The 11,181-nt window shown below is 57.9% G+C and overlaps 1 protein-coding gene across 2 annotated transcripts; it reads left to right on the forward strand.

The window, feature by feature from the left end:
- Window positions 1-2,436: 2,436 nt before the first annotated feature.
- Window positions 2,437-10,374, forward strand: PAOX (polyamine oxidase). Of its 2 annotated transcripts, XM_061162969.1 has the most exons (7): window positions 2,437-2,694; window positions 3,225-3,711; window positions 4,357-4,556; window positions 6,286-6,538; window positions 7,187-7,299; window positions 7,727-7,884; window positions 9,999-10,374. In XM_061162969.1, the coding sequence occupies exons 1-7, from the start codon at window positions 2,511-2,513 to the stop codon at window positions 10,140-10,142; spliced, it is 1,539 nt and encodes a 512-aa protein (XP_061018952.1). In that variant the 5' UTR covers window positions 2,437-2,510; the 3' UTR covers window positions 10,143-10,374. The 2 variants fall into 2 exon arrangements, with proteins under 2 accessions (XP_061018952.1, XP_061018953.1); XM_061162970.1 differs by lacking the exon at window positions 7,187-7,299.
- The last annotated feature ends 807 nt before the right edge of the window (window positions 10,375-11,181 follow it).

Below are 11,181 nucleotides of genomic sequence, written 5' to 3' on the forward strand. Positions count from 1 at the left end.
CTGGAAGACCCTTCCCAGGGAGCCTGACCCACCCAAGAGGAAGAACTTAAGAGACATGGATGATGGGGGTTCCCCAACTAAAGCCCCTCCCAAGGAACACCCCAGAGTCAAGCTCACAAACAGCTATCTGGTCTATCATTCCTGTCACCAGGAGACAGACAAACATCACCTGACATCTCAGAAAGCCAAAAGAAACAGGAAGAAGGACCCAGAAAACAGAGACTGAGTGGGACACAGCACTCACATCTCCTGTCTCCCGAGAAGATGAGGCATGAAGAGACCCTTCTTTTCTCTAGAAACATCTGTACAAGAAGAAAGGGCTCCTGGAAATGAACACTATGATAGTAGAAATGAAAGCCTCAAGTACCACAGAAGCAGAGCAGTAAAGATGGGAAACAAGAGGACACGTGAGCATTCAAGGGCCGGGTTCAACCTCTGACGGCCTAAGTTGAGGACTAAGAAGAGCTAAGAGCAAACCAGTAGGGAGCTTGCTGAGGGACAAGTCATCAGCAATGATTGACTGGTGAAATAATGACATCGTTTGCTAGGACTGAAGTACAGGAATTCGAGACTGAGGCCCTCTGAGTGTGGGACACAAAAATAAAGACCAAGGGACATGGAAGCACCAGACTGTGAAGCTTCGGACCTTAATCCTTTTTGAAGCTTCTAATTTTCTTTGGCCACGAAGCACAGCATAGGGAATCTCAGTTCCCCAACCAGGGGTTGAACCTGTGCCCCCTGCACTGGACACGTGGAGTCTTTTTTGTTTAATTAATTATTTTCGACTGTGCTGGGTCTTCGTTGCTGCTCACGTGCTTTTCCTAGTTGCAGCGAACGGGGTGTATTTGTTTTGGTGTGTGGGATTCTCAGTGTGGTGGGTTCTCTTGTTGTTGAGCACAGCTCTAGGGTGCCTGGGCTTCAGTAGTTGCAGCACTGGGGCTCAGTAGTGGCGCACGAGCTTTGTTGCTCCATAGCACGTGAGATCTTCCCGGACCAGGGATCAAACCCGTGTCCCCTGCATTGGCAGGCGGATTCTTCACCACTGGGCCACCAGGGACGTTTCCAGAACATCTTAAAAACTTCCAGGGAGGAAAACACCCCCATTGCTTGTAAGGGATTAGAAATTAGAATGGCATGGATTTCTTCACAGCACCCCTTGGAGGGAGGAGAAAGGGAGCAGTGCCTTCAGAGTCTGAAGGAAGAGGCTTAGGACCTAGAATCCTATGCCCAGGCAAACTACAGATCAAGTGTGAGGGCAAAGTGAAGGTATTTTCAGCTTTGCAATGTCCTTTAAAGAATGATCTCCCAGACACCTCTTCTGGGCTTCACCAAAATAGGAGAGTGAATGCAAGAAGAACAAGACTATATGACTGAGGAGGGCAACACAGGGAGAGAGACGGGGCTCCTTGGAGATGGAGGAAGACGCCGGACAGAAGGACCACCTGCCCAGACAGGAGCTAACTTCCCTCCCCGCCCACCCCCACTCACGGAGGCACCACGGGCAGCGGTGGGGGCCGCAGACCAGGGGTGGAAGGATGATGCGCTTATAGGGCAGCCCGATGGCCCTTTTAGCAGAAAGCAGGCGCTTTCTAATCGCTGCAAGGCTGTAGGGGAGACTTGCCCGAACCAGAATAATTCTCCAGAAATGCCTGCAGGCTCGAGCTGGTTTCCGGCTCCTGGGGTCAGAGAGGTGGGCGCGGGCGGGGGTGGGGGGGCGGTAGGGCTCGTTCTCCACTCACTGTTTATCTTGCACTTTGTATTTCACAGGTGTGGCACCCTAGCTGTGGACACACACCAGGATCGTCGTCTCTCCCTATCCGCCCTGAAACCTCGGCACCGCGCTCCACTGGCTCTGGAGGTGAGGCGCTCGCTCGCGCATCGGAGGCAGAAGAGAGACTCCTCCTCCGCCTCCTGGCCGCCGTTCTCACGTCTCCTGAGGACCAGGACACGACCCGAACAGGCCACTCGGCCGCCCCGATTCTCCCTCGGTGGGGACGGTCGTCCACACCGCCGGCACCGGTGGATAACGCACCGACCCCTCCGCGTTGGCCGTCGCACTCCCGGGCGGCCTTCCGCCACCTTTCCGTGCGGTGGGCCAGACCTCGCGTCTTAACTCACCCGGCGCGCGCGCAGCGGAGCCGGGCCCACGCCGTGGGGCAGGCCGGGCCGGAACTCCTCGCTCCCCTCACCCCGCCCCCGCCATCGCCCCGCCCCTGCCATCGCCCCGCCCCTCACCCATCCTCCTCTGGCCCCGCCCCTCGCCCCTTCCTCCTCCGGCCCCGCCCCTCGCCCCTCACCCCTTTCCTCCTCTGGCCCCGCCCCTTGCCCCCTTTCACCTCCGGCCCCGCCCCTCGCTCCGTTCTTCCTCCGGCCCCGCCCCTCGCCCTTCCTCCTCCGGCCCTGCCCCGCCCCTTGTCCCGCCCCTTATCCCCGCCCCTCCTCAGATTTCTTCCCGGCTCCACGAACCTCCTAGCGGCGGGGACTCTCGGGAACCGCCCGGGACGGCGGCGATGCAGTCGGGTGGTCGTCAGGCGGAGGCCCCGGGCCGCGGCCCGCGGGTGCTGGTGGTGGGCGGCGGCATCGCGGGGCTGGGGGCGGCGCAGAGGCTCTGCCGCCACCCGGCCTTCTCACACCTTCGGGTCCTGGAGGCCACGGCCCGCGCCGGTGGCCGCATCCGCTCGGAGCACAGCTTCGGTAACAGCCTCTCCCGGAACCCCTTCCCAGAGCCCCTTCCCGGAGCCCAGCCGGTGCCTCCCGAGCCCTGCTGTCTCCTGGCTCGGCCTACGTCCAGGGTTAGGCGTCCCGGAACCCTTATCCGGCCCCTTGAGCGAATCCCCGCTCGGCCCCACGTAATTACCGAAGTTCACTGCTCCCCGAAACTCAGCTGCCCGCAGTGAGCAGGGTCGGCCGCTGCGGCGGAGGGGAACCCGTGGCTACACAGCGGCCTTGGTTCTGACGGCCGCAGGTAGCCCCCCACACCACCACCTCCAGCCTCCAGGTTGCTCCTTGGTGCCTCTTCTGCCCCCAGGCCTTCCTCCAAGTATCCTTCCCAGGCATTTGCAGGCCAGCACCCCCTCAGGGGGTGTTCTCCTAAGCCAGGTCTGACGGGCCCTGCCTATGGTCCTCTGGGACTGTGTGGCCCTCTGGGAAGGGCAGGGCTGAGTGTGCTAAGGGGAGGGACTCAGGGCAAGGAACCTCAAGGTGGCCTCTCCTGCCGCTCCCAGGTGGTGTGGTGGAGGTAGGCGCTCACTGGATCCATGGGCCCTCCCAGGGCAACCCCGTCTTCCAGCTGGCTGCCAAATACGGGCTGCTCGGGGAGAGGGCCCTGTCCAAGGAGAACCAGCTGATCGAGACCGGGGGTCACGTGGGCCTGCCCTCTGTGTCCTATGCCAGCTCTGGGGTAAGTGTGAGCCTTGAGCTGGTGGCGGAGATGGCCAGTCTGTTCTACAGTCTCATAGACCAGACCCGGGAGTTCCTGCAGGCTACTGAGACCACCCCGCCCAGCGTCGGGGAGTACCTCAAGGAGAAGATCCGTCAGCACACGGCCAGCTGGACAGAGGATGAGGAGACCAAGAAGCTCAAACTGGCCATCCTGAAGAACTTGTTCAACGTGGAGTGCTGCGTGAGCGGCACCCACAGCATGGACCTGGTGGCCCTCGCGCCTTTCGGGGAGTACACTGTGCTGCCAGGGCTGGATTGCACCTTTCCTGAGTATGTGCCTGCCCCACTCACCCAGACAGACCCCTCTGTGCTTCCCCGGACCCCCTCCATGCACCCCCGGGGGTCCCTACCTGTACCTCAGGCCAAGCTTTGGGAGGCAGGGGATGGATGAGAGGGACAGGGGCTGTTTGTCTTCCCTGTGTTAGGAAGCTTGGTCACTTATTTCCATAGTTTTGATCACTATGAAAAAGAAAAGAAGTCTTCTCAAGAAAAAGTGATTAAAAGAAGGAAATGCATCTTGTAATGCCTTGCTCCCCCCAGGTTTAGGAGGCCTCCTGCCTGTAAGCACTGTGGGGGCTTGGACCTCAGAGTAGGGCAGACAGGCCTGCTCTGTGTTGGGGTGGCTGTCCCCTCACGGGGCCCTCCTGAGACCCTCCAGGACTGCCCTGCACAGGGAGGGCGCTGTGATGGGGACGAGCCCAGAAGGGGAGCCCTAGGCCTGCTCTCCATGAAAACCTGGGGAACTCTGCTCCTGTAATCCTCCCGTGAGACCCCTTCCTCCCTGCCCTCCTCTCTGGCTGAGCTGGGACCAGAGTCCCCTGCAGCTCCCTGATCTGGCATGAGCTTGGAGGGCTTGTTGCAGAGCCTTGCCTCCAGGGCCTGGTCCTGACCATGGGACACCTCTGTTTCCCTCAGGGGCTACCAAGGACTCACAGACCGCATTGTGGCCTCCTTGCCCAAGGACGTGATGGTTTTTGACAAACCTGTGAAGACCATTCACTGGAATGGGTCCTTTCAGGAAGCTTCTGCTCCTGGGGAGACATTTCCTGTGCTGGTGGAATGTGAGGATGGAGACTGCTTCCCAGCCCATCATGTGGTCGTCACCGTGCCCTTAGGTAAAGCCCGCTGTTCTGGTCGGTTCCTCCAGTTCCCGTTCAGGTGCCCTGGCCTCTGGCTTTCTCCAGCCTCATTCACTCCGGGATATTCATTGGCTGCTCAGCTCACATTTTCATTCTGAGTTTGGGATAGAGTTACTCTACTGTGCTTTGTAGCAATTGTATGCTTTGAAATAAAAGTTTCACAGGAAGAGAAAACACAGGTCAGCAGGTGGGTTGCCCCTTTTGGAGATAATTCATGGAAAGGTTGGGACGGCCTCCTGAGGCTCACCACACTACTTTCTTAGCAAGGTGGAGAGGGCAGAAAGCCAGGTCTTATGTTTCTGTCCTGGTGGTAATCGAGGAAGGAGTTGTGAGCATAATCCTACTTAATTCCAGATCTGATGCTTTAGATCTAGCAGTAGGAGCTGGCAATCTGGTAAAAGGTGGAGATAAGTGAAAGCAAGTTTGTGCCTGTTTATCTCATCTGCTCCTCTGGCAGCTTGGGAAATCTCGGCCCCACCCCCTATTTGACAAATGATAACACAGAAAAGTCACTTAACTGCCCAAGTTCACAAAGCTAACGGGTGCCAGCATGGCCGGAAGGTGAAGGGCAAGAGTCTCCCCTGCCCCGACCCCACCCTGTGGGCTGTGGCCGCAGATTCTGCCTGTCCCCTCGGGCAGGGTTGGGTGTCGATTGGCTTGCTCAGTGCCGGCTCCTCTTTCCCACAGTGGACTCCACCGCACACGTTATTAGCACAGTGTTCTGCTACTCCTGTTTCCAAATCAGTACAGACAGGTCTGTCACGGTCTTTGTTCTTTTACATGGATGGCCTTGTTCATGCACAGTTGTGGTGTGGGCTCACTGAGCCTGCTGCAATCAGTAGGTGCATCATTATGGCTGTGTCGTCACTGTTCACAGGGGGCCAGGCACCTGTCCCATTTGTTCTTTATAGCTACACCGTATTTTCTCATGTGTAGGTACCATTAACTTGGAGAAGGAAATGGCAACCCACTCCAGTATTCTTGCCTAAAGAATCCTGTGGACAGAGGAGCCTGGTGGGCTGCTGTCCATAGGGTCGCATAGAGTCGGACACGACTGAAGCGACTTAGCAGCAGCAGCAGCAGGCACCATTGATAAATACTGACACAGATGTAGTTTTCATGTGTTCTGTTGCACACAGTGTTGTACACACGTGTGTTTGCATGCATATGTGTAGGACCAAGTCCGGTCCCGCAGGAACTGGTGGGTTGAAGCTCTACAGTGAGAGAGTGGCTGTGGGGAGACACTCCCCTCCGTGATGTTCATGGCTGGTGCCTTGCTTCCTGTCAGACTGTTGGTCTTTTTCTCGTGAACTAGCGAGGTTGGCTTGTGCTGCCAATGTTTCCTCTCCTTGTGGTCTGACTTCAGGCTAAATGTTGATCAGTTTTCCTGTGGCTTCTGGGTGAAGCCTGTGTGTTTCACTGTTCCTGCAAACTATCCCTGGGCAGCCCGAGAGGCAGCAGGCTCAGGCCTGTCCCGAAAAGCGATCTGGGGCTGGGCCACCTGACCCTGTGTGGCCAGCTATTCTCGGGGTCTGCCTGTCCCTCTACTGAGTGCTGGCTGTCGGGGCTCTGGCCTGCAGGGAGCCTGCGAGGCTCCCAGATGCCTTTCTCTGACGACTCTGATGGGCTCAGGGTCCATTCCTGTGGCTGTTGATTCCCATTTAAGAGACTGACATGGTGTAAGGTGTCCAACTTTGAATTTCAGGTTTTTTTAAGAAACACCTGGACACCTTCTTTGAGCCGCCACTGCCCACTGAGAAGGTGGAAGCGATCAGGAAGATAGGCTTTGGGACCAACAATAAAATCTTCCTGGAGTTTGAGGAGCCCTTCTGGGAACCGGACTGCCAGCACATCCAGGTGGTGTGGGAGGACACGTCGCCCCTGGAGGACGCCACCCCCGAGCTGCAGGACGCCTGGTTCAAGAAGCTTGTTGGCTTTTGGGTCCTGCCTCCCTTTCAGTACGTCTTCTTTCCGGGTTTCTCTGAGGAGGCCTGGGTGTGAGCTCTCTGGGGGGGTCCGGCACTGTGTCGATTCTCCTTGAGGCGTTTCTGGAGGATTTAAATGAGGGGGGACGCCAGGGCACCCTAAAGTGGTGAGACAGACCCCCCCGGGCCCACTCCCTGCAGGAACAGACAGAGGCCCACTGTGTGCAGCTCGTCAGTATCTCTCGGGACCTGGAATATGCAGTAAATACTTGCAGTTGTTTTCCTTGTAAGAGACACACTTTGCTCATTTATGAGACGTGTTCGCCGAGGACCCAGGGGTATTCACCCCGGCAGCCAAACTGGGGTACGCATGGTGCGCCTGGTCCCCTCCAGCCCATCGTGTGGGCTTTTTTTTTTCTGTCCATGCAGGGTTTTATAAAGAGGAGTAGAAGGGTCAGGACTTGATACAGAGTCCCCGACCGTGTTAGGGACAACTGTCCCCACCAGCCTTCGACAGCGGAGACAGCAGGAACCATCTTGGTGCCCTGAGAGTTCTGACCTTGCAGACTCCGTGTTGTTGAGGGACCCCGGGGCTTTGAGGCCACACCGGTGGAGCCGCTGGCCAGGGCGGAGCCAGCCTGGGTGTGGCGGGCCTGGTCCAGCTCTGCTTGTCTCTGGCAGGGCCAGCCACGTGCTCTGTGGCTTCATCGCGGGGCTCGAGTCCGAGTTCATGGAGACACTGTCGGACGAGGACGTGCTCAGGTCTCTGACGCAGGTGCTCCGCAGGGTGACAGGTACTGACCGCAGGGGCCACGCTGCCGCCTCCCACCGGAGCGGCTGGCCTGGGACAGGGGCCAAACCTCCCCCCAGAGAGGAACTGGGTTCGGCCCTGAGTCTCTGGGGACAGTCCTTCCTGTGTCAGCTGGCACTAAGAGTTCTCCTCTCTGGGGGACTGAAATGGCTTTGCAAGCACTTCCCACTTCTCTTTTCTAAAAATCTGCCACCAAGATGGACGTGAATGTCTGCCATCAGAGCTTTACAGGCGAGACGCCGAGGCTCGGGAAAGCAGCGGTGCGTGTCGGGATGCTGCTTCAGGGGCCTCCTGAGGGGAGCCCTGCTCACACTCCCTGGGCTTGGCTTCCCAGCGGGGGTCTCACTGTTAACTGCTCGGTCTTTACGGGTGGGCGGGCTGCTGGCTGACATGTGCGTCTCTCGGCCCAGGGAACCCCCGGCTCCCCGCGCCCAGGAGTGTGCTGAGGTCCTGCTGGCACAGTGCCCCATACACCCGGGGGTCCTACAGCTATGTGGCCGTGGGCAGCTCTGGAGACGACATGGACCGGCTGGCCCAGCCCCTCCCTGCAGACGGCAAGGGGGCGCAGGTAGGAGGATGCCGCCAGGCGAGGGCACCAGGGCCCTGTGGAGGGCCCGGGGCCAGGATGGGCCCGCGGAGGCTGGGGCGGCGGTGCAGTCAGTGGGCCGGGATGCTGCGACTCAGAGTCCACTTTCCTTTTGAAACGTGTTGTTTCAATCAGAATTATACATACCTGGAGCTTGAAGTGTCACAGCATTGTATAGTGATGGCTAACAAAATAGAATAAAAACAAAACATAGCCTTCTGCGGGGGGCACACCGCTGACCCTTCCCAGGCTGTACTCAGGCTGGTTCTGATTGCTAAATAACACATTAAGCTACTGCCTTTTTAAAACCACCTTTTAAAAGTGAAGTTTAGTTGATTTACAGTGTTGTGTTAGTTTCAGGTGTCCGTGAAGTGACTCAACCATGTGTATATATGTATGTATTCTTTCTCAGACTCTTTTCCATTATAGTTCTAGCACTGTTTACAAAGGGGCTTCCCTGGTGGCTCAGTGGTAAAGAATCTACCTGCAATGCAGGAGACACGGGTTCAGTCCCTGGGTCAGGAAGATCCCTTGGAGAAGGAAAAAGCTACGCACTCCAGTATTCTTTGTCTGGAGAATCCCATGAACAGAGGAGCCTGGTGGGTTACAGTCCATGGGGTCACAAAGAGTCAGACACAACTGAGTGACTAACACTTTCACTTTTTACAAAGCACTGAATTGTGGAAAACTTTCAGCGCTACAAAGGTTGGCAGAACCTTTGGGTTCCTGTCTCCAGCTTCACAGCTGTCTGCTCCTGGCGTCTCCCTGCCCTCCTAACTCACTTTCTAGTAAGCATGTTCCACAGGCGATGTTGTTTTATTTGCAGCTGTTTCAGTGTGCATCTCTAAAAGATCGAGGACATGTGTTAAAATACGTCATTACAGCACTGTTATCACCCCTTGGAATTCACACATCATCTAACATTCCCTGTTCAATTTTCTATTCCCTGTTCAGTTTTCTGTGTGCCTCTCCCTCCATGCCTTACAGCATGTGGGATCTTAGTTCCCAGACCAGGAATGGAACCTGGGCCCCCTGCATTGGAAGCGCAGTCTTAACCACCAGGGAAGTCCTCCTAAGTGCTTTTTGATAAAGTTGCTTCTTGATGCTTCACTTTCAGGAATCGCTGATGGAATTCTGACCACAGCACATAAAGTTTTAGCTTTCTTCCACTCCTCCGCCCACCCAGCCCTCAGGCCTCTCCCCACCGTCCCAGGTGGGATGAAGTAATTTTGTTAAGACTGCTATTTGCACACACCTTGTTTGCTGTGGGCACTGTCCATGCCTGAGCTGCCTTCTTTTTGGTGGAAACAGCCACTTCCCTGGGCTGCTGAATTCTGTAGGTGGGCACCATGGGACAGCTGTTTCTGCCCATGGTGCCCAGGGCCTCAGCTGGGGGTGACTCAGGGCTGGGCTGGGTCACGCGAGGCTGCTTCTGTCACACATCTGCCCCAAGCACAGCTGGCACGCTGGCCGGGGCGCCTGCCTGAGACTTCTCCGAGCGGCTTGGGCTTCCTCACAGCGTGGCAGCCTCGGCACGGTCACGCTGCCCTGTGGTTGCCCGGTGTCCTCGAGGGCCTTCTGTGAGGGCAGCTGCCTCGCTCCAGTGAAGCTGGAAGGAGAAGGTCCCGCACGCAGGGGCTCAGAGCCCAGCCGTGCTGCCTTCTGGCGTGTATTCAGTCATCTGGGACTCTCCTGAATTATCTCATCATGGTTTTTTTTTGTTGTTGTTCCCTTTTTCTTTTTCTGGATTTCTGGTTGGATGGTGTACTTCTGAGCTGGCCCTAGAATTTTATCTTTTCCCTGCTAATTTCCCTCTCTGGTGTTTTGCTCAATGTTCAGATTTTCCCCAGAACCACCTGATGGGTCTTCCACTCTGTGATTGCGCTGGATTCCGGGTGTGCCAGCGCTGAGGCATCCTCACTGTTGTAGTGCCTTCCCGTGGCAGCGGCCGGGTGCTGGTCCTTGCCCAGTTGCATCACGGTGCTGGGTTAAGGCAGCAGCAAAGTGCCACACTTGCCATCACTTCTGCAGCCAGGGGACAGGTGTGGGGCTGGCGGCCAAGGCCTGGCACCCAGCTGACCCCCCCTTCTTTTCAGCTCCAGGTACTGTTCGCAGGCGAAGCCACACACCGGACGTTTTACTCCACCACGCACGGGGCTCTGCTGTCTGGCTGGAGGGAGGCTGACCGGCTCATGACGCTGTGGGACCCACAGGCCCAGTGGCCAGAGCCCAGGCTCTGAGCCCGGCCCTGCGCTCCCAGTGCTGGGGTGGGGGAGGCTGGCCCCACCCTCTCCTGTGACGGACGAGGTTCAGGCGGGCTTGGGATGTTGTCACCAGGGGTCAGCTCCCTCATTTCTCAAGTTGCTGGATTCCGGCCAGGGCTGAGCTTGAGCTGAGTGCAGTCTTCCTGGAGGAGGGAGACGCGGGATGCTGCCGCTGCCGCCGTTGGTGGCACATAAAGTGTGTAAAACAGCCTGTGTCCAGAGTCGTACTTACGCCTCCGAGCTGCAGCCTGGGCGGCTCTGTCCTTGTCTTGCTCTGGCCCTGGTCACTGCAGGGCTCTGTGCCCCCAGCACATGGCCCACCTCCCTCAGACAGCCGGGACCCTGGGTATGTTCCTGGGTCCCCGAGTTCTCACTGCGGTGGCAGCGGAGCTGGTGGGCCTCCCCGGTATGCGTCCACAGACCCTTCACCAGGCAGCGGCTGCCCTGTGGGCTGGGTGAGGGCCAGCGAGTGGGAGACGGGAGTTCACGGGGGCTGGTGGCACCCTGTACTGATCCGCGGGCCCGGGGTTTTCTGGAGGAAGTGAACAGTGAGGCCTGAAGGGTACAGAGGAATGGGGTGCCCTGGGCAGTGTTGGGATAAATGTGGGGGCCTGGGTGCTATGCTCAGCTGCCCCCATCTCATTTCACTGCATCCTCGAAGTGTCCCAGGGAAGCGGCTGCATGGTCCCCATCTCACAGCTGAGGAAAGGTCAGAGGCCTCAGGTGGGGTTGGCAAGAGCCAGTCTCACAGCTGCCACGGCAGACTGTGGGCATCTTTCCAGGACTGTCCCCAGAGGTGGTGCAGCTGGAGGCCGGCCTGCAGAGGGAAGCGGGGAGCTGCAGAGGGAAGCGGGGAGCTGCAGAGGCTGGGACTCCGCACCGCAGGCCTGGGGCCCCCTGGCCTGGCGCCCACCTCAGGTCAGTGGCTCCTGATCCTCCTCGAGCCTCGGGCTGCACGATGTGCCCTGCTTCACATGTGGACCCTGGAGGAGCGTGTGCGTGCCTGAAGAATTGC

This window comes from Dama dama, chromosome 15 (assembly GCF_033118175.1).
Source record: "Dama dama isolate Ldn47 chromosome 15, ASM3311817v1, whole genome shotgun sequence".
NCBI classification, from domain to species: Eukaryota; Metazoa; Chordata; class Mammalia; order Artiodactyla; family Cervidae; genus Dama; species Dama dama.

What these genes read in the sequence shown, in the direction of transcription:
- PAOX (XM_061162969.1), top strand. Translation starts at nt 2,511, where the DNA reads ATGCAGTCGGGTGGTCGTCAGGCGGAGGCCCCGGGCCGCGGCCCGCGG. An exon ending in TGGGTCCTGCCTCCCTTTCA is followed by an intron (nt 6,539 to 7,186) that starts GTACGTCTTCTT and finishes TGTCTCTGGCAG; the next exon opens with GGCCAGCCACGTGCTCTGTG. An exon ending in CAGACGGCAAGGGGGCGCAG is followed by an intron (nt 7,885 to 9,998) that starts GTAGGAGGATGC and finishes CCTTCTTTTCAG; the next exon opens with CTCCAGGTACTGTTCGCAGG.